Raw genomic sequence first — 23,397 nt, forward strand, 5'->3', positions numbered from 1 at the left:
AACTGTCACAGAAAAAACCCCAACCCTGAAATCCCCAATAAAGTGAGATTAAAAATCCAAGTAAACTGATCACATCTCCAACTTCATACATTGAGAGACACAATGAACCAATTAGTCTTGAACAGAAACTTACCTCCCTTCTCGCCAGTAAGCAGAAAAGAGGCTGACAGAAGTCTAACACAGTGAACTAGAGGAGCAGAATTTCCATCGGTATAGTGACCTATGTCTCCCTTTACCCTGGAGGGCTATTGAAGGCAAATCACAATGTTTATACAAATCAAATTTCATCTTCAATTTAAATAAAATATTAAGCACAATAAGAGTTAGAAATACTTCACATCCCCAAATGTATAAAGGTTGTAATACAAAATGTGTTTAATACATATTCCAAAAAAAGGCCTTAAAATGAAATGCTTTTGGGAGGTTTGCATTCAGTATCAGAATTGGTTTAATTTTATCACAGAAAGAACAATCATTCTGGAGATTTTCTGAACTACCTAGACTTGCTGTTTGCATCTGAAGGAGTCTGATAAACTACTTTTTGCCACCAAACAATGATCTCTGGAAATTTTGAGAAGAATGAATTCCTAAATTATTTCCAAAGAAGGCTGACAACCTTCTGTAGTTTCACATCTAGAGTTCCCCAGTAGCCCAAGCTGATCTAACCCTACCTGCCACAAACTAAACTCCTTTTGCCCCACCTCAGAACAAGGTCCAGAGCTAAAGCCAAAAAAACACTAAGAGAAAATCAGTGTCCTGTGGTTAGAATGGCATGAGCCTCTCCACGGAAAAAAGAGAAGCTCAAAGAGTAAGACGTAATAACTTCTGAGGAGATCATAAAGTTACCTACACAGATAGAAACCCAGCACAAAGATATTTCAGGTAATAAAGTATCAGTCTACCCTACTAATGCATAGATAAAAGGAATCTGTGTTCTCAGCAGTTTGTGTTCTGTTACGGTTTTGCTGGTGATTGCATTCAAGGTATCAAGACTTGTGTGTTCACTTTACATTAAATGAAATTCAGACTATAACTCAGATTTACTATTCAACCTTAGTTATTCTGACCTATAATGAAGTACGCTACATATACAGGCTACCCACATTTGCCACTATTTTACATGATCGTAACTGTAATTTATGTTTATTTTTTTAAAACTTAGTTGTTTTAAACTTTAAGCCAGTCCACTGTAACTACCTCTCACCTTGTTTTCATGATCACCAGTATCTGCTGCATCTTCTTTCGGTGTAAATCTATCTACGCTGCTATCAGAAGGCTGCCTGCTGTGGCTCATGGTTTTCAACAGGTGAGGCTGTTGAAGAGCTTTAGAAAAAGGGAATTCATGAACTACAATTTCAGATGCAAATTACAAGCACTTTAATTGAACTTAATTATACAAACATGAAAAATAAATAAGCAGTGATCAAAACAAGTGATTCTTTAGAAGTGTTGAAATCTGTTCCTTATTTTACATTTCAATCTAGTTATTTTTCATATCCATTACATGATTTTTCAGTCCCTTGGAAGTTAGACAGCAGATGCACCTGTAACACCTGCCTTAAAGGTGTCACCAGTTCTGTGTCCATTCATGTGTGTGTCCCCCACTTATCAACATACCAATAGAAGAATTTCTGAAAGACTCTGATGAATCATCTTGGAGAATATTTGCAGCTTCATCTTCTTCATCCTGCAGCTGCCCAATTTGCATTCCAGAATACTGTCCTTCAGCACCCTCCAAAACCTACATAGTGCAAGGACAGGACTTAAAATAACCTAGTTTAACACAGTATTAAATCTCAAACATGCAATGTTAATAATCTAGAAATAATCTGAAAGCAAATATGAGTCTAATAAATACTAGTGTACAGCTGCATGCAGTTCCCCTCCTCCTCCAGGATTTGAGCTATTAGAGGCCATAGTTATATCTGTTTCCCACTGGAGCCATGAACTTGGACATTAACAGTAAGAAAGTCAAACAGTCAGTGCCTTGCCTCCCCTGAAGCTCTCCTGCTCCCTTATTCCTAATACAACTGTCCCTCTATCTCAGCAGTTACAAATCACAACCAACACCTTTACTGTCACAGTCTTAACTCATTCCTTGCTGTCAAACTCTCCCATTACCTCACTTGACCTTGATATGTATTCAAACTGAGAACACACTGTGTAGGACAAAAAAGTACGAATTTTACGAATATTAATTCCTTCTTTCTAAATCAGAGACCACTAAAATAGACACTTTTAGAAGAGAATTTGACCCTTGGTACAAATGCAATATATAGACTGTAGGTATATGGAAAAATAACCATAAATGACCAAAAAAATTAATAATGATAATAAAAGACAGTAAAAGCAAAAAACATTTAATCTTAAATTTATCAGAGACAAGATACTTCTGCAGTTACTCCCTAACTTTATAAGCACCTGGAAATTGTTCATTAAAAAGCCCATGCATGGGTAGGACAACCATTTCATCTGTCACATACAAAAAAATAATTTTACTTGTAATTACTGCTTGAAAATAGTTTGCAAACTGACATATGCAACAGTCTGACACAAATTTGCAAGAAATGCATCTGGTCAATAAACGCAATTTGTCAATAAATGCCTGCTCACTTTGGACTCTGCAGTGCCTGCATTTAATTCAGAGACAGTGCAATCATCACCACTTCTTTGGTTCTTGAATCCTCATACTTGCAAGAGTATTTGCCTATCATGATTGTAAATTTACCATCTTTTTGTAGTGGTAAGAGATTATTACTCTCCCAAAGTTACTATCAGCAAACATAAGTCAAAAGTTTGATAATGTTTGAAAAAAAGAACATAAAAAAATTTGTTTCCCCCTTTTTGCATTTTCTGCTCTTGCTCCCAGTAATTTCATTTTTACTCGTTTCATTACAACCTCACAATATACTTGCCTAAGAGACAAATTTCTTAAAATAGCTATATTGTACGCGCATTTCAGGTGTTTACTGGATACGTAACTGCTACATTAGTAAATCATGCAGTATTTGCTCAGTATAGGAGAAATACTTGAGATGGAATAAAAGGGATAAAAAATGAAAAAAAAAAAAAAAGAGTGTGTTGCCAAGTGAACAAGCATTAGGTTCCAAAAGTATTCCTCTATCATTCCAAATACTGTTCACCCTTTAACACTTCCATTAGTCCTCCTGTGCCAATTATTAATATATCTATACAAAATGAAGGATATGCTACTAAAAGGATCTATTTATGTCAAGCCTTTGATACTGACATTCTTCCAGTGAGTGACAATCTGCTAACGCCTTCACATGACCTACCCAGTGAACACACTGACTACAGCTTTGTAGTTTTTAATTACTGCCAAAGTGAAAGTGTTAAAAGGTCAAGCTCTGCAACAGAGGTGTGAGCCGCTGACCCTTCCACTGTTACTAGCTGAGGATGGAAAAGTAGAAGATGAGTAAGCAGATGAATCCAAGTCTGGGCCCTCCACGGAAGAGCTCTGAGATATGTCGGGCCCCTCAGTAGAAGATCCCCCCTCTGCCCGTTGCACACTTACAATTTCAGAACTGTCTGAAGGGGTTACAGCAGAGTCTGGACCTTCTGTAGTAGTCTGAGAGCTATCACTAATTGGTGAGGAAGCCTGTGTACCATCATTCAAGTCCATAGCGGGATCTGACTGGACAGCACTGATCTGGCTGGAGCTTCGACTAAGCACATCATCTTCTTCCCCTTCAGTAGCTGTACTTGACAAATCACAACTTGTCAGGTCTACAGAGTCTGACTGCAACGTATGTTGAGAACGTGGCTGCTCAGTAATGATATCGTGTCCGGTAGGATCAGCAGCTGAACTCCCTACTGACCCAGCTGTTGACACACCTGATGAAGAAGCTAGTTCACTGGTTATCTCACCCTTCATAGAAGCTGCAAAACACAGACATTCATGAGTCGATCAAGTATTTAAACTTGCATTTCACATTTCACTCTTGACAGGGACACCACATACTAAGCCACGTGTTAAACTAGGCTAAGGAAAGTGTATAACTAAACAGTTAAATTACATATAGGGAAATAAGCATCTGTAAGATTCCATTCCATCTATACCAGTAGCTCAGTATGACAGCATATCCATTAAAAAAAAAAAATAAAATGCAGTAAGCTTCATTAGGTAAGTGTAAGTTTTGTACCCAGGAGTATTTATGGTTTCAGTTTTGTTAGCATGTCTTCTGAGCACCCATCCACTTCCTAGTCACCATAACACAGCACTTTTATATTTTACATAGAGCAATAAAAGAATGGATTTGTAATGTATGGTAACCCAGGTTGATTGCACTGCTAAAGGAAAAGCCAGCTACCTGCAAATGATGCAGCACTGACATCTGATCGGGTTTCAGGATCATCCTCCAAACCTTCTTCCTCACCAAGAAGTATTTTACCTGAGAAGTGATATAAGAAAAACCTTTACAGTTTTCCAAAACCACAGTCAACTTCAAATGCTGAACAGCTGGGAGTCAGTTAGATGTGAAATCTATTCTGAAAAAGTTTATCCAAGTATTTTTTCAAAGCTATCACAGGCAACAGATGGAAAAGAGAAAGGAATAAAGTGAATATCCAGTCCCTCACTATCTGATCAGAAGAGAAAAAAACAGCAGTGACAAGGAAACACACAGTTAAGTAATTTTATTTAACAGTATAGCCATTCAGAAAACTACCTATGACCTTACTCTTTCTTATTTATTTTTGTGGACTGTGTTTAAGATCCCACTAATTTAATCAAGTATGTCCTGTTACTAAGGTCTGGATATCTGGCATCTGGATGTCTGCCCTTAACTCAGAAGGACATTAAAGCACTGCAAGTAATAGAACAAATAACCTCTTCCTCTTTAAGACTATGAAAATTATCAAAGGCTACTTGCACTTTGGGGCTTGGAACTCCAATGGTAACAGAATGGAAAATGCCTAGGGGGAAGAGCAGCACAGACTAGAAGCACAAGACAACATAAGTAGGACAGGGTGATGAACCATGGACAAAAGCCATTAAGATCCAGGGACTACTAAGCCAAAAATCTTCAGAGAGGCTTTTGCCATAGGAAAAATGAGAAACACTTATAACCTAATACAGTCATCAGAGAGTTCTCCTAGAGCAATATATATTTAAAATACAGGCAGTGGAAAGAGAGAAATACCTGCAGATGCACACTGCCTGGGAGCCAACCAAGCACTGAAAAATCTGTAAATGGGACAAGATACAGAGTACAGATGGAGCTAGTGAGCCCATCCTTCTGGATCTTGCAAGTCACTTGCTGAGGCAGAAAGATTCACGATAACTGCTTTCAGATAAACCTGTTTTGCTATTTAGAATAAGCCTCACTGGCCGTCTAAGATTCATCATGCAAGATATGAACGTTTTAATAACACTAGGTGAATTCTTTTGCATCTCACTTAAGTTACCAGGGGGTAAAAAAGCATTAACAGACTTTTGTATTAATTTCTCTGTCACAACTGCTTTCATACATAGCAGTAAGACTGTAGAATTGTCTTCCTCCAACAGGTATGTTTTATGCTAATCAAACCTGTAAGGCAGAAAAGTAGCCATGACATTTCAATGTATGTTCTATGTAAAGTAACAGTAATTAATTGAGAACTACACACTCCTACAAAAGAATGAGAAAAATCCTGCTAAGAGTTGCCAACAAATATCATGAAAGATAGTATATTCTTCTCTATTCTTTCTCACATTTACATCCATTTCACTGAAACAAACCAGGATATTCTTCTGCTTTCCACAGCTGATTACCTTTAAAAGTAAGTGAAAGAGAAAGGATATTGAAAAACACTTATTAGGCATATTAGGCTTTGTATGTTTAAATGAGTATATAAAACAAGCTGCAGGATACTTTTCCACTATTTGGAAAAAAAAAATCAGTTAAGATGCAGAACACAGGCTTTCATTTCACAATGAGTTTTCAGCCTTTCGTGCAAATAATTTTCTGAACCTGAAACATAAGCAAGCCAACACAGGCCAGCTGCTCAAATCTAAAGTTGGTCTGAAGCAGTAAGACTGAAAAGACATGGAATATCTGAGTTGTTCTGTTAAGGTCACAGATCTCTGTAGATGAGCCTTACTTCACATCTCTACACACAAAGTATTACAGCTAGAGAAGCTTCACCAATGGCCAAGAGCAGAAGCCTACTACTCTTTAATGTAGGAGACTACTGAAGGACTTCAATTCTTCCCTCCTTTCTACAGTGGAGGGCAACAGGAAATCAACAACTCACAATTAGAAATTAAACCTGTACAAAGCAAAAAATCATGAACAGATTTCTTCAAATTCATTTATGACATTGTTTTAGACCACAATATCTCCATACCATGATCTTGAAAAAGGATAAAAGCTCATGACTCACACCTGTTTTCCCACTGAGTGAAGGAAAGGTTAGTGTTTTATCAAGTACTTCAATTGAATTTACACTATTATTAATACTTCAGAGTTACACTGAAGACTACTAACAATTCAAAGTATCAAAACGATGATTTACCATTTTTCATTTAAAACTGTTATGCATTCTTGTTCTGATTTGTTGCATTCTGTCTCACCTTTGGATGCTACAGCAGTATCTACTTTCAAAACACCTTTTCTTTCAAGTCTACTGTTTCCAAACTAGAAATTATCAATCCATCTGTAAGCACTATTTCATTCAGCTCTAACCACTATTTCACATTTAGGTATATTCTTGAAGCATTATGAGATTCCTTGCACACAAATATGAGAGGACATATTTGGAAAAAGTGTAAGCTAGTTGTTCTAATGGCCCTTAAATCTTGTACAATCTTATTTAGTCTTAAACTACTTTTCCTTTAAGTTTTTCTTCTCAGTATCGCACATCTCTCTGCTTACTATCCTTGCATTAACTGCACTACACTCACACACAGTTCCACTGCATTAGCAGTATTTTGCTCACCTAAGTCAGGCAATTAAATTGTTACACAGCTATATCTAGAGTGATTCTAGTACTGGTTTTAAGCAAAGCGTAAATGTGTAACTAGATATGAAGTGATTTCACGCACAAACTGGGAAAATAATACTTCAGAGCAAAATGTAAAATTTTAAAACCTGATAAATGAATTACCTCTTGAAGAAAGAAATGACAACATACACAGTAAGACACAAAATGAATAGAATTCACTATCAAGAACAGAAAAAGAAATAGAAAAGCATCATATCAAAGCATGCAAAGATACACATGCATTAGTGAAAGTAGTAAAAAAAACAAACCAACCAAACCACAGGCCTACCAAAACCAGGAAAGTTAACTATTTTGTGAGTTACATTAAAGGTTAAGTATTACCATCAAAAGGAAGAATGCCCTGTTCAGAGAGATTATTTTTAGATGTGTTCCTTAAAAGTGAAAATTGCATCAATATTCATCACCATAATTTTGCCAGTGAGCTACGGCAAAAATAAGAATTACACTGCTTTGAATAATTTTAGAATATCTTGATTGCAATACCAGAAATCGCATCAGAATTCTTTTAAGATTTACAGTGATTAAGCTCAGCTGATAACAAAGGCAATTGTGAATGAAGAGTGAAGTTCAGCAAGACAATGAAGTGGGGAGGGGGAAGAAAAAAGAAAAAGAAAAATCAGAAAAGAATGTAATTAAAGATTTGTTTTTGAAAATAATCACCTTTATGCTTTCTTGCAAGAACAGGGCTGCATGAAGACCCCCCTCCAGCTGCAAATCACAGAAAGTAACACATCAGGGCAAAGACAGAGCTGCTGAAATCATGAAGGAATTCTAATAGCCACAAATGGGAAAGAGGGAAAAAAAGAAACAAAACCCAAAGCCAGAAAGAAATAGCAAATTGTTGCTTTTGAAGTCCAAGATTTTTGGATCATTTGCCATCAAAGGACATTTTATTTTTCTGTGCCACTTGTGCAAAGTTTGCTTTTAAAAAAATATGCTCTAAATTTCACTGCTATGATTGCTTCCAGCTAACGAATTACTTTCTAATAGCAGCAATATTAAAATGATCTGTTAGTTTGATACAGAAGTCTTTATAGAAATCCAGTCAGAGATTGATTCTGTAAACAGGTAACAGTTAAGAGACAATTTTAAGAACATGCAGTTCACAGACAAGAACACTGATTGCTTATTTGAACAGTTATGGATAAACTTAAGTCATGCTTTAATTTCATGCTGGTTTTGGTATTCAGCAAGCAGCTCTCAGTTAATATAAATTCTGATTAGATCAGCTTTTTATGAATCACAGTTGTCAGATGCTTGGTGAGATGAATGTTAATTTTGTGGAGGGAAAAAAAAAAATCTGTCACCACTGTTAACTTGCTCTGTGTAACAAAAAAATTCATCAGCACAAACTGTAAAAAATGCTCTGGAGTTTGTCATTACTCAAGAAACGTATACCCACTTAAAGCAAAGAGGGGAAAAAACCCTTTACTGTACGAGGGTCGGGGGAAGTCATGCATAACTTTATACATCTCATTTTTTCCTTCATACTTCTGGCTAACACAAAAATAGAGCTGGTGATGTATGTTCATCTCCTTTTACTTGAAATACCAAAAATATAGCTTACCTATAAGTTCTACTATGCTCCCACTGCGGTTCCTGCTGGCAGATTCATCTTTGGATACACTGACCTGTGCAATGCCCCCTGAAGTGGTCAGGGCATGGAGAAGTTCAGGTGGCGGTGTTCTAAAGAGCTGTTGTAATAATTCTAAAGCTCCAGTCACAACATTATGGTCCTGATGTTGGGTATAGTGCAGAGTCAGTTCATAAACCTAAAACCCAATGAAGTACTGGAGTAAGCCTCTATGAAAACACAACATACTATATTTATTCTCATATACCACATTAAATTTCAGTGGTGCATTAGAAATAACTGATGTTTTCTATACCAAATCTTCACCACATTTCCAAAGGGAAAATGTCTGTTAATTGTAGCCATTCAACTGCCTTTTTGGTAGAAGGCTTTTGTTTCTGTTCATTGTTATAGACGGAAGAATCACACCAAAGACCAATACAATGACTATGAAGTTCTTTAGCTCCTTTGGGAACATCTAACAAGTGCTGCTGACACATTTTTATGGGATTTATGGTTTTTATTTATCAATAATTCCAGCCACTGGATCATCTATCATTAACCAAGATGAACAGGAATTTCAGAAAAGAATTCAGAATGTTCAACATCAAGCTAGTGGTGTATCATACTGTATGCAAGGTTTATTTCTTTTCCTTCCAATTAGTACTCTTCAGGCTGGGGCTGCTACTCATATTTTACCTGTATAAGCTGTTCTGGTGAAGGTGAAATCTCTGTTTCTTTTCTTGTTACACCAAAACTGCCTTTCAGGCTGGTATCTTTTACTTGCTGTTGCAATAAAGGTATGAGATACCTTAGTGTAAGTAAAACACCCAGAATTAAAAGAGTAGGATGATCATCCTCCACAGGAACCAACAAGCCTGGGGGTAGAAAAACAGCCACCAAATCACTTACTGACAGTGGTGAGTTTCAACACAAATGTTATTTCATGTAGTAAATATAATAGCTTATTTTAAAAACAACAACAAAAAAACATAACAAAACAAAGCCTAGCAGTAACTTGAGAATGTTTTCTAAATGTTGAAACATTTGAAAATATGCATTATTTCAATAAAAACACAAAAAAAATTGTTTTTCATAATACCTGATGCTTTCACCAAGTGATCTAGACTCTCTTGCTCCCTTCATCTGCCTCCTCTTTCCACTTGGCAGTTTAAGGCCAAACATAATTTCCTTACATACACACATGCTACTATCCTAATGAATGACATTTACACTTTTGTCTCCTCCTTCAAGTTTTGGGAACCTTGTTCCATATACCTACCTGCTAATCACTGAGTCAAATCCAAAACATATTAAGAACAAATATAAGTTATGTAAGAAAGCACTACCTTCTATTTAAATAAATAAATAAATCAATCAATCAATCAATCAGAATCAATTCATGGAGTTCCTATTAGTGGTCCTGTCTGAATTCAGTACCATTGCCAGGATGTTACAGAACATCACTATTGAGGCAAGAAAGGACAATGTGTGTACAGAAGTACCCCATTTTCAAGTGAGGAGAGTCACTACATGGCATGTGAATTTTTCACCCATTCTTCAAAGCAGTAAGGCTAACATGATAATGCTTTACGTATCTGTTGGTCTTCCTTACCTCTCCTTTTTCAATATAGTCTACATAGTAAAGAACCCCTCATCAGTAGCAAAACCAAGGCAAAATTTTCCACTACAGTCCAGACAAGCATCTCATCATGAGTGGCAAAACACCCCAAAGACCAGGCAAACTTCCCAGCCAAAGAAATATGGAAGTAGTACCTGACGCAAAGTTGGGTGCTTTTAAATAAAAAACTCAATTTCCAGTGTAAGTTAGGTTTTCAACAAAGAATCTACATGGTACTCCTAAAAAAGGTTACACAGTATGTGTTCACAACCCAGAGAATAGCAGTCATACCCTCCACCTCAGACCTGCTGCAATAACAACCAAGACAGTCTTCACAGACCCTTGAGCAAGTTCTTCCAGAATGCCTAGACCTCCTCCTTTTCCAACAGGCTACTTGCTTCCCTAGCTTTGACTGTTTCTTTTCAACATTACTGAATTAGCATTGCAACATACACAGAGATACAAACAGCTTTAATCGTATCTTCATCTACCAACGCAAAATAGAGAAAGCATCAGCAGTGTAACTGGTAGTCTAAGTTTTGCTTCGCCTGAAAACCTCTCACATATGAAAAATGTCTTACATGGAAAAAAAAAATCATGTTACTTATACCAAAAGCAAATTTTTTTTTCCCCTTGAATCTTACCTAAAAGTACATTCAATAACCAGGCATAAAAATACTGCATTCTTCGTGAATGTTGACAGATGCTTACTGCTGATCCTGCCGCTGTTCGACGGATAGTAGGGGAACTGGATTTAAGATTAGCTATGAAAGCCTTCAATAAAACCTAAAAACAAAGATATCTCGCTTAACTTTTTATGAGAAAGAAAAAGGAGACAGAAGAGAATTAAGAAATCAGCAAATGTAATTTTCAATCATTCAAAGCATTACTTAATGTACATCAAGCAAGGGCAACTTTTGCCCTAATTCAGACATGCAGCTGTAACTGCTTTCTGTAAGATCTGATTGCTAATACTGATAGCTTACTGTGCTTTGAGATGTACCAGGGAGCACTAATAGGTTAAAGAAAGATACCTTAATTTCATTGTCGTTTGCAAAATTGCCAAACGCTGCCATGATTTTTGGTATTGCCGCAGCCAGTGTCTCTTGTACTGATTCTTCCGGTCTCTTACTTATTCGTGTTAGACAGGGCAAAAGGTTCACTAAGTACGGCCTAAGGATAGCAAAGGAGAAAAACTAATTTGAGACCATGACTGTACCCATCTACACATTTTTAATTCACACTCAAATTCTGTGGTATTATTATGTCATAAAAAATGTACCTAGTAGTTACATTCTGTGTAGCAAAAAACATGAGAGTCTTCTGAATACAATTTGCAGACATTAAGATAGAACTAAAGAGAAGAATACACTTCAAAAAAAATACAATTCACTTTCTTCATAAGTTTTCCCCCCCCTTCCCCTGAGTCAGGTTCAGCACAGAACTAAAACTTCATTAAAAGAAAACCAGCTAACCCAATAAGGCTACTTCAGAGACAATAATGTGATAGAAATTCTTCCAACCTCCCAATTATATATTTAAAACTTGAGAACAGTAACATTTTGTTAACATCTATATTTTTGTTAAATGTTTTTTGGAAAGTTGATTACTAGGATGTGTTTACCTGCACTTTTGAGGCCGAACTAGATGGGCAAGCTCAGCAAATCTCCAGAGTGCAGCACGTAGACTTCTGGAAGCACCATTCTAGAGAGAGTATATAATTGTTACATTTCATCAAGCAAAACCATTTCCTAAAAAATTACCTATAATATATAATAGTATACAATTCTATATCATTTTACTTAAACAAATGAAAATATAAGATGTCTGGAAGCAAAAAAATTTCCTTTAGCCAAAAGGAAGTCAAGTCAACTCCATGACTGCCTTAACTTTTCTAGATGGTATTTGGAATTTTCTGACTGACCCAAAACGAGTAATAAGGAACACCAGGAAAGACAAGGAAATGTCCAAGATCTCCACTCTGCTGAAATTAGCTTAAAATAACACAGAGAAAGGCATCAACCAACAAAGAAACACTGATGATATGAGAGTCTAAAAATCACTGGTACATTTGCAGATATAAATGCAGCACAAAATTGACAGCAGTGGAAATATGCAAATAAATAATGTTCAGCTCCTGAGCATACCAAAGAAAAATATCCATATATTGATCTGTATAACTTTATAATGGCTTGCATCCTGAAGTTTAAACATCCTTTTGTCTGTATTGACACCTTCAGTTGTGCACCCAACTTGAGCCAGAATGCCTTTAGACCTAGTATCTAAGGATGTAGTAAAACTCCTTAGTATTGTTGGAAATATGGAAAATTGTGGTAGTCCATAGGCATCTAGGAGATATTGTGTACCTAATGTAGTTGAACGTAACCAAAATGCTTCTCAAATCAAGTCTCTCTGAAGACAGAGCTTAGACGTTTAGAAACTAATTTCTTTCTTATTTTCTTTAGCTAGTATAGCAAAGGTTCACAGTCTTGTGAGCATGACAAGTAAAAAAATCCCTTGTATCTGAATTACAAAATGTGCATTTTTCAGGTTTGGAGCCAAACAACAGATTCTGTCATGGCTCCTAAATTAATCCAACTGATGGACGGCCAAAATTCAGTCTGCTGGGTGCTTCTGTTATGCCTGCTACCTCTCTCTCTTGCCTCTGCCATGAATCCAAGATCAACTATTCAAGAAGCACGCTCCATCTGAACAACAAGATATTTCCTCCTCTGTCTGGTCATAAACAAAAATAGCTCTGAAGCTTCTGCATGTTATGTTGGCTGTTGTTTATTAGTTAGCTAGACATCCATTTCTATACCCTGAAAAATTTTGTATGACATTAAGGTACAATACAACACGATAATCATACGGGGCCTACAAATAGCCCACATGACAGAAGATAAGCTATCCACATTGCATTTGTCATTTATTTTATTTTGTAGAGTTCTATCATTCCCAACGAAATGTAACAAAAAGCAATAGCATTACTGTCTGACAAATAACACCTATATTTTCTCTCTACACAAGACTTACTGTATGTTTATAGAGGCAAGAGACACAATTTCAGTGATACTGTCCTCAACACAGCATTTGTCTTTTGTAGTCATATACTTCAAAAAGGCTATTACTAAAATTCTTCCCATGGACATAATTGAATTGTGACTTTTGGTGCAAAGAGAAATGCTTCAGTTTTTTTACCTATGCTTCTTACAGAAGCTCTAAGTACACATCACACATTCACAAAGTAGTTAAAACTTATATCAGATCACTTCAGGTCTTGATCAATTGATTTCTCCAAGAAGTTACGTCAAATTAGGAATGTCACTGTCCTCCACCTACTTTTCAACAGCCTTTTGCTTGAAGTGATTCTTTCCAGCTCAGTCAGTGGAGCAAACATCATGAATATGCCTTATTCATTTGGGTGTGGAGTCACTAAGGTTAACTCAGACTGCTGTTCACACCAAATGCTCACACATTTTCTGCCAGATAAGCTTTCAGGAGTGGTTAAATCTAAACAATGGGGCCAACAGTGAGTAACTGGGTAGAATAATACATTAAACTGTCACCAGTCTTTCCAAAGTGAAGCTTTGACCTCGATCTTAAAAGACACGCACTATTTATTTACACTAATGCCCCATTCCAATATAGTAAAACACCAAATACCATATTTCAAAAGGACACGAAAGAAAGAAACTCACCTTTTTAATCTCTTTATACAGTTCTAACTGTAACCTAGGAAGATTGGAATCCATCAAAGCCTGCAATAAAATGCATTGAGAATGTATTGTATCAGAGGGGAGGCAGTTTACAGGAACAGTATTATACTTGCAATTAAAAAAAAAAAAAAAGGCACAGAACTATCTGAACTGCCCCTATATTTGTTGTATAACCAGGAAAGTGCTAAATACTGAAGAGAGACACCTTTATCTTTCACATGAACACAAAGCAGGAACATGGACAAATTCCACAAACTGACAGTTATCTGCAGTTAATATTGACTGCTTTACCCATTCTAGCTAAAAAAAGCCATATGGGATCAGACTACAAGCAGAGCCAACCTAACATGCTTTCTGGCAATCTCCAGGAATAGATACTCATGAATAGAATATTAAAACACAAATATAGTATGCACAAGCAGCAAGAGGTATTCCCTGCTATACATCCCCCACCATCAAGTAGCCTCCTACTATTTCGCAAACTGAGGCTGTATTTGTACCAGTACCTTTAGCAGCCCTTGAAAAACCTTTCTTTCATGAATCAGCCTATTTTCTGCATCCACTTATTACCACAAGGTGTTCTGGACACCAGAAGTATCACATCCCAGGATCTAATCAAGCATACTGCAACAGAACATGCACTGTAGTTTGAATCTGCAGTCTAGATAAGAACTAAAGTACATGAAATGAAAGTAAGCACTGAGAAGTAGTAATTCTCTGTTCTCAACTCAATCATTCTTCCTCCATCTTTAACATAGCAGAGAAGAAAAAAAAATATGAAAATAGCTCCACTGTATATAATCTCTTCCTACAGAATATTTTGTATACATATGATTAGCCTTTCTCTTCTATTTTTTTCCTAGCACTTACTACTACTTACAAGCATTTCCACCACCACTTCCTTGGATGAAATGAGAGCTTCACACTATGTGCATCTGCCTACACCGTGGATTCATACATTGCTATAATGTTTAGTATTTCATTCTTTATTCCTTACCCAATAATTTAATAATTTCTAATTTTCCATCTAACTTCTTGACTACCAGCTACAAAGCTCGCATCTTCAGAGGATGACTCATGGTGACTACAAAATCTTACATGGCACATGCTGATCTAGAGGTCACAACTGCTTAAGCATGGGTACTGAAGTGCCTGTGGCTCCTCCAGAGCATGATCACCCTAGTGTAAAATTGTATGCCCCAAAACTTCATTCCCCCTCAGTTATACCAGTCAGTATAATAAAATGGTATTACCTTCCCCACAAAAATCTTACCTGGCTTCTATCTATATATAGCCATAAGCACTCCAACTATTAACTGCAGGTGCCTAGATGACCGTAGGCAGGGATAAATCTCACTTACTTCACAAAACCTGTTTTTTATGGGAAGTTCACTGCCCCTGTATATAAGGATATCAAGCAACACAAAAAGGCACCAAGGGTAAGTTGTCCTTAAAACACACTCAACTGGAGCATATCTTTTTACTAGTGTATACCTATATTTTTAGCAGGCTAGAATCCAAAAAGTCATCCCAATCAGAAAAAATTATAAGCATAGTTAACTCTAAATTACTATAAATAATAAATCCCAATTACTGAGATCAACTGTACTCCAGTCTGTGTGAACAGTCCCACTAGCATCATTAGCACAGAGACTACTACAACAGCGTTCATCAGCTTCAGAAACAAGACAGCTTCAGTAACACTTTAACCGCAGAAACCTGGTAACCCCCACCTTGGCATTTTTTCTTTTAAATAAAGGTAAACCAAAGCTATATAAACTGTGACCCGTTTATGCTGTCTGTGAGGTTCTGACAAGTAAGTGTAGTGATACTTAAAGATCACCTACAGGATGTTTATCTAAATTTATTTGCTGTTTCAGTTTACAGCCTTGTCTACACAGAAGTATTAGCATTTTAATTATGCTAACTAGCATAAACTCCAGACAGACACAGTTACACAAGTAACGCAAGTAATGTTTATATCTATATTCTTATATTTAAAGAGAGAAAATATAAAGCATCTTTATGGGAGTAGGATTTAAAGCATCTTTAAAGGAGAAGTAGTAGTTTATGGAAAACTGACCATGAGACAGCAATGTGCACCTGCAGCCCAGAAAGCCAACCGTGTCCTGGGCTGCATCCAGAGAAGTGTGGCCAGCAGGTCAAGGGAGGGGATTCTCCTCCTCTACTCCATTCTCATGAGACACCACTTGGAATAGTGTCCAGCTCTGGGGACCCCAACATCAGAAGGACATGGACCTGCATGAGTAGGTCCAGAGGAAACCATGAAGATGATCGGGGGGCTGGAGCACCTCCCCTGTGAGGCCAGGCTGAGAGAGCTGGGGTTGTTCAGCCTGGAGAAAAGAAGGCTCCAGGGTGACCTTAGAGTGGCCTTCCAGTGCTTAAAGGGGGGCTACAGGAAAGGTGGGGAGGGACTTTTATCAGAGAGCGTAAGGATAGAACAAAGGGTAATGGCTTTAAACTGAAAAAGGGTAGATTTAGATTAGGTATAAGGAAGAAATTCTTTATTGTGAGGGTGGTAAGAAACTGGCACAGGTTTCCCAGAGCAGCTGTGGCTGCCCCCTCCCTGGAAGGGTTCAAGGCCAGGTTGGACGGGGCTGGGAGCAACCTGGTCTGTGGAAGGTGTCCCTGCCCATGGCAGGGGGGTGGGAACTAGATGATCTTTAAGGTCCCTTCCAACCCAAAGCATTTATCATCTTTCTAGCAACAGAATTAGTCTCTAAAATGCCTGAGGTATTAAAAAAGCTGAATATTGACTAATATGCAAGCTTAGGGGCCTGATGCCTCTGTTCCACTCATCACAAGCATCACTGCTACTTGCGCAACCAAAAATAAAACTGCACATCTTTTTGCCTCTGCATTTATACACAAGAGTGTCTGCTTAAAGATTAAGTTGCTTCCACACAGCATAAAACATAAAAACAGAATACAAACTATGACTAGCTTTGATAACAGTCCGATATATCCATGTTAGAATTGTCACAACTATTACCATTTCATAGCTGTAAGCAACTGGCAAGCTTAATGACTGATAAAGACTCCATCATATAAATCACTCTAATGTTTAAAACAAACCAAAATACACACAAAGATTTGGGAAAAAAAAAAAAATAAATTAAAGTTACCTTGAAACTTGTGAGAAAGCAACAATATCAAGTAGATTGGTGAATTAAAGAGGTTAATTTTATACCAAGCCTACAGAAGAGTTTGGTGGAAAGAAGGAAGTAATTTTGCATTCTTTAGAACTGTTTCAGAGCCTCTTTTAAAGCAAATTAAGTTACATAATGGTGTATGCACTTCATAGAGTGCTAAACTTCTGCAAATGGAAACACATTTAAATCAGAATAAATAAAGCAAAGTACTACAGGGCAAAACAAAAAAAGCAACGCTCACTTCATCATTCCCTATATCACTATGGAATACACTACATAATCAGTAAGCTTTCTCCATACCACTTTCAGCCACAAGCTCAACCCCCAAAACTTAATGCACTGAAATATCAGATAAATAGAACTTAACTGAGAAAAATCCCAACAGAAATAGAGATGTTTCCTTGCTTGCTCCTACACACCCCCTCATGCTAAAGAAAATTACTATTTGCATATTTCTAAAGCACGTGAACTTTGCATCAACTAGATTAATTATGCAGGTATATTACATTGACTCAAAGGTAAAGTATTTTAGAAAACAGGAAAAAGAATAAAGGGAGGGGAAAGTAAACCTGTCCCCAAAGAAGCAGCTCACAGCAATTACACAAAAGGTTCATTTTATGATATTTTGAATCAAGATTTAGACCTTGCCGGACCCTCATACGAACCTGCTGTTCTCCAACAAGCCCTTCATTCTGGACCACAGTAAGGTAATAAATATGGTGTTATGGAGCTTGTTTATCCTCATTATTGCCTAAAAGGCTCCTCCTCCAAGTCTCAGCAAGTCACACTACAGCATAGTACTAGTTTAGAATGAAAAGCCACTACATATTTCAGTCAGCTTTTTAATAATATTTTTACCTTTCCTCATGTTAAGTATCTTTATGTTTACATAACAACAATACAGTATTCGTCCCATACAACAAGATGATTTTAGAAAAGCCCATGTTTCTGTTTTGGTTACCTTGAAGAAAACAGAGTTAATAAATGACTGAAAAGAACAGATTAAAATGATGAATGACAGAAGTTAAATATCTTGATCTGGGCATAAAAAACTCTCCTAACAGCACATACTGAATTTAGTAGAGAAGCTTACTTAACCTCTTATATTCTGAGATATTATCAGCAATAAGAAAAGCAACTAAAAGAACATCAGTATGAATTCGTACAGGACACTGCATCAAGAAGAGTTAAAATCTGGTGGTATGGTATATAGAAGATCTTACTTTAATAACTTTATTAAGGCATTCATCAGCAACCATCCGGACATCAGATTCTGCATCCTCACTGCAGAGGAGAAAGAGTTCCATAGCAATGCCCAGCAGTTTCTGAAATTCTGGAGAATTTCTAAATAAACAAATATTAGAAAATTACAATGTGCACTATGAAAAGCAAGTACTGATGCTATTTTTGAGTTGATTTCATAATCCATTTACACATATCATTATACACAGTTATACAAGAGAAGACATTCAGTGATTAAAGCACTTCATTAGGAGTGAGGAGTTCATTTCCCTGCTCTTTCCTATGTAATCTGATGAAGTATTTGACTTCTGTCCCTCAGTTCCTCTGTCTGAGGTAGAAGGATAATGTCTAAGCATTGGTAGAGTAGGCAAAATTACTACTTCAATTTTGGGTTGGTAATAAAAAGAACAAAAACAAAAAACCCAAACTGTACCATTACAGTTTTAAACACAAGTTGAGCAATTAAAATCAGCAATTATCACAAAGCCTGCGAATAACTAACACTCCAAAGTAGCTATTTATATTAATGCAATAAATTAAAGACATTGTCTTACCTTAAAGACTGAGCAACTATATTTTCACATATTGTTAGGCAATGATTCACTCGATCTTTCTTGGTAGTTGAAAGTTCTTTCTTTCTAAAAGAAGAACACAATTACAATCAGAGATAAAACTTCAAAAGTGAGCAGTTTATTTAAACACTCTTGCTAGAGTAGTGTCTAATGGTTATACAAGACGATGCACTCTTCTGATCATTATATAAACAGCTGTATAGCAACTACCTGTACTCCCAGCATACGCTAACTGTTGCTGAGACCATGCAGGCCTGCAAACAATGGGAAAGATATGAAAATCAAAAGAACGAACTATTTAACAGGGAATATCATCTGAATTCCGTAACTTTCACTGAGAAAATAATTGGGAGATATGAAGAGGAGTAAAGGGAAAGGAAGGAAAAAGTGAAGCAGACCTAAACCAAAGTTGAGATAAAGAAACTGATAGAAAGAAAAAGGTTGGGAAAAGTAAGCCATGAGAACAAGTCTTGCAGTCCTAAAAATATCACTTTTTAAAAGACCTAAGACCACCTTATACTTTTTTGTCTGGCAAGTTCTTGAAACTTAAGAGTACTACCGAATCGACCATTTTGCATCTGAACTGGAAAGGATGCTGAGCGAATCCTATGATATGCCACATTCCTCCAAATGGTTTTGTAATTATAAAAACAGCAAAGCTCTAGGCACAGTCTATGCCCATCAAGAACAACATCCCTATAGTAACACTTGGTATAGTCCAGGAAAGGCCAAGCTCAGTCAACTCACAGCAAATGAGTATAAACCAAAGAGAATAAAATTCACAGAATGAAAGAATGCATATCTACAAGTGATGCAGAGCACAATACGATGAGCTCCTACTTCGCAAAATTTGTATAACATTCACTTCACCTTGACATAAGGTCCTATAATCTCTTTAGTGCTGAGTGTAGAACAGAAGCTTCTCCCCTGTTCCACCCCCCAACAAAGGGACTGAAAAAAGTGAGAGATTCACAACTACAACATTGAAATTTTGTTTCAGTGTATGCAGTGTCTCCTACTATTAACTTTATTAACACAGAATCACTTCTAGGAAAGCAGATGTTACTTTCAAATAATTAACCAGTAGCAATACTGGAGCTAAACGGCACACCCAAAGGTATCTCTCCTGGATCCACTTGACAACAAGGAGGTACCTGCTCCTTCACTCACATTCAGATAATCTTCCTTTTTTTTTCCAAGTGAAAATTGATCATCTGTATTTTTTGCATTTATTTTTTGTCTTAACAAAAAATAGCAAAACATTGTTTCTGAACTAGAAGTTACAAAAAGATGTGAACAGCCTTGAGTTACATTAACATAGTTAACACAACATTAAGGAGCAACAGCAAGTAGCCAGTAAGTACGTTAAATTAAGCTAACTCAAAACACACTGTTAGACAAAAATTTTTTAAGAGTTAAGTTGTATTATTTAAGAGCTTTAGCTCAAATAATAGTACAGTTTTTTTTAAAAAAAGTCATTCTTTGCCAGTACTACTGTCCTTTTTCTTCTGTCAGGTTAGAAGTAGGGGATTGAAAAGGGTTTGCTCACAAGATTTCAGTTTTTAATCCCAAGGATCCTCTCATCTCACTCCAGAAATACTCTCCCTTTGTAAAAGTTTAAGGAATAGTTCTGAACAAAACAATTTTTCCCCTTATAATTTGGCAGTATTTTGTTTAGGTAAGCTTTGACTTGTGTTCTTAAGCAGCTGGCAGAATACGAGTTGCCAATGTGAATTTGATCAAGATATACAATGTCTTTCTATCTTAAGAAAGCACCACAGAGTCTTTAACAGCACTTTCAGATCACCCCTAAAGAAACAGCAACCACTTGCTAAAATGTCCAACTGATTTTGCAACTTAAGCACTATGGATATGAACAGGCGCTTAAGAAACTGAATCATTTCAGCTTTTATGATAATTTTACCTAGCAGTGCCCACATCTCTTATGAGCACCATTTTCAGTACACAGTCAACCCAAGAACAGAACAGGTGCATCTGAACTTGCCCATGAGCTCACTATTTCAGATACAAAACACATTAAAGAAATCGTTGAGTAAGACTGTCCTCAGAAAAAAGTTCTTTATTCCCTACACATAACAGAACCCTGAGCAAGGCAGGCAGTAGTATTAAATACTACTCAGACTAGTACAGATCCGTTTCTTCAGCAGATTTCTGTGAACAGAGAGATCACCTAGCACTGAATCTACCATCTCACTAAAATAAGTAACTTGAAAAATGCCTGATGAGAAAATTCAATGTGAAAACTTTGAAAGAATGCATATAGTTAACAAGTTACCATTTAAACTGAAATAACAGAAACTAGAGGTGAAGATTAACTATCAGTGACTATCCAAAGGGAAAGAAGACAGACATTCAATCCAGTTTGCTGTACTGATTCTTTCATATGCCATTTGGTTATTCAACTTCCAAACAATCAGCTTCTGAGGACATGAAATAAAAGGTTGAAGACAAACATTTAGCATACATCGTGTGCACACACACATTTTCTGTGCCTATAGAGGGAAAAGAATAACAGAACAGTATCTGGAGATAGCAAATATGATTTTTTATTAAAAACCAACCAATCAAACAAGATCTATTTAGAAGTATTATGAAATCCTCGGGCAACCTGCTGATGAGCTTACCCAAGGCAGACAACAGCAGCATCACACCTTTCTTAAAAGAGAGTGGAAGTAGCAAGTCCCAAGTGTAAGGTCATTTCAGTTTGACAAGGAACAGATGGCAAGAAATACTGGAAGCAGTTATTTCCAGGAAAGCTTCATGTCATATGCAGAGGAGTTTAATCTTCCACATACTTCTATAGACAATCTCTAGCCAAGAAGATTAATAAACAACAAACAAGAAAACCAGGAAGCCCAAATAATTTTGCACTCTAAGTCCCGGTGAGATGGCTACAAGGAGATGCAGCTCACTGATCCCAAATTCTATTAGACCTTGGAATTAAGGATATGTAAAAAAAAAAAAAGAGTACAAAAACTCTAAAGCTGAACCAGCATGAAGAAAAAAGGCCAAGCCAAATGGCTTGACATTAATTTTCAGAAAAGTAATGGGAAACTCAAAGGTTCAATTAATAACAAACAGAAATAGGAGTGGGCCAAGAAATAAACTAAGCCCAAATATGGCCAACACTTCAAACTATGTGTAATAACAACAGACAATGATGGATAGTCAAATTAACTAGAACAGGTCTACAACACACCGTAGAAATAACTCCAAAAAAACTCCTAGGAACCACCACTGCCAAGCAGGGCAACATGCATTATCCACAGAGTTCACATGGTCTTCAGTCAGGCAAAAAATTCATGATACCTCTATATATAGCATTGATGAAACCAATCTACAACACCAGCTTCAGTCAAACAAAAAAAATCGAGAAAAATTAATGAGTATAGAAAAATGCATACTGCTGGAGAGCTCTTTGGCTCTTGCAGCACTTCTTGCTGTTTAGGTAACAGTTATAATCAAATGTAAGGAAAAAAAAAAATCACAGTAGGGCACAATTAAAACCAATTACAATAATTAAGTATTAGAACAAGTTGAGAAGAGAAAATCCACCTTTGGATTAGCTAAATCAAAGCTAAACACTTTTCCAGAAGAAACAGCAAATCATTCTCTCAGCTCACTAAAAAGAGGTAAAAATTAACAAAATGTAAAATACTGAATGCTCTGCGACTGTCCATCTGCTTTTTAGTTTCACTGAGTAAATTCTGAATTTTTACATCATACTAATCAAATTTTAAGTTAGTGGGAGCTTTGAAATCCAAAACAAAACACTCAACTCCAACCAAAATGTGTCTGAAAAAGCTAAAAAGAGATCTGGAAGAAAATAAGATGCCTCAGCAGAATTGTATAGAAGCAGTATGACAACAGAGGACTCAACCTACGTTTTCATAGAAGAAAAAGAAATAGCAAGAGATAAGAGAGGGGGCCAGAAACTGATGTCTGATTGTAATGCATAACAAAAGCATAACACATGATTATTGCTGATTAAAATATCTCAAAACAGAAAAAGCTATTACCTTCTTGATAAAAGCTTGAATTCAATTAATATTTTAATTAAAAAAGTAAAGCCGAGGTATTAGTTTTATCAAGAGTTCAGAAGTCACTGTTTTACAATGAAGTGAAGAAAATCTTCAATATATGTTGTGCGAACAGTTAAGTCTTCTCTACCCCAATCTCTGATATTAAAACATTTCACAGCAGGAGACAGATATTCCTTAGTAGGACTCATTCACCAGATGTAAAATGATCATTTTCTACCAACAATATTTAAAAGGCTATTTTTGCTACTCCAATAGGAAAGATTATTTTTTTTAATTATTTTCAATCATGTAGAGGCAACATTGTGTTGTAAATTAAAGTAGCTTGTTTTGGGAGGGAAAAAAAAAAAGTACAAGTGGGTAGTTAGTTTTACTTTTACTGTAGCAAAAAAGTCCAACAAAAACTGTCTAACACCATCTGTAATAATGAG

The 23,397-nt window shown here is 36.5% G+C and overlaps 1 protein-coding gene across 2 annotated transcripts in view; it reads right to left on the reverse strand.

Annotated features, from left to right (window-relative positions):
- HTT (huntingtin) overlaps nucleotides 1–23,397 on the reverse strand; it is an 85,738-nt gene that overhangs the window by 60,287 nt on the left and 2,054 nt on the right. The window contains exons 2-15 of one of the 2 annotated variants that reach the window (XM_032987320.2): nucleotides 18,888–18,971; nucleotides 18,315–18,435; nucleotides 13,901–13,960; nucleotides 11,824–11,903; nucleotides 11,234–11,372; nucleotides 10,844–10,985; nucleotides 9,278–9,456; nucleotides 8,573–8,777; nucleotides 7,666–7,713; nucleotides 4,332–4,412; nucleotides 3,536–3,900; nucleotides 1,618–1,741; nucleotides 1,205–1,323; nucleotides 134–245 (exon numbers count right to left, since the gene is read on the reverse strand). In XM_032987320.2, the coding sequence (XP_032843211.2) occupies nucleotides 134–245; nucleotides 1,205–1,323; nucleotides 1,618–1,741; nucleotides 3,536–3,900; nucleotides 4,332–4,412; nucleotides 7,666–7,713; nucleotides 8,573–8,777; nucleotides 9,278–9,456; nucleotides 10,844–10,985; nucleotides 11,234–11,372; nucleotides 11,824–11,903; nucleotides 13,901–13,960; nucleotides 18,315–18,435; nucleotides 18,888–18,971 (1,859 nt within the window). The remainder of the gene's footprint in view (nucleotides 1–133; nucleotides 246–1,204; nucleotides 1,324–1,617; nucleotides 1,742–3,535; nucleotides 3,901–4,331; nucleotides 4,413–7,665; nucleotides 7,714–8,572; nucleotides 8,778–9,277; nucleotides 9,457–10,843; nucleotides 10,986–11,233; nucleotides 11,373–11,823; nucleotides 11,904–13,900; nucleotides 13,961–18,314; nucleotides 18,436–18,887; nucleotides 18,972–23,397) is intronic. The other variant, XM_042807664.1, reaches the window with a different exon arrangement.

The sequence above is a fragment of the Tyto alba genome, unplaced genomic scaffold (genome assembly GCF_018691265.1).
Source record: "Tyto alba isolate M040663 unplaced genomic scaffold, T.alba_DEE_v4.0 Super-Scaffold_6, whole genome shotgun sequence".
Classification (NCBI taxonomy): domain Eukaryota; kingdom Metazoa; phylum Chordata; class Aves; order Strigiformes; family Tytonidae; genus Tyto; species Tyto alba.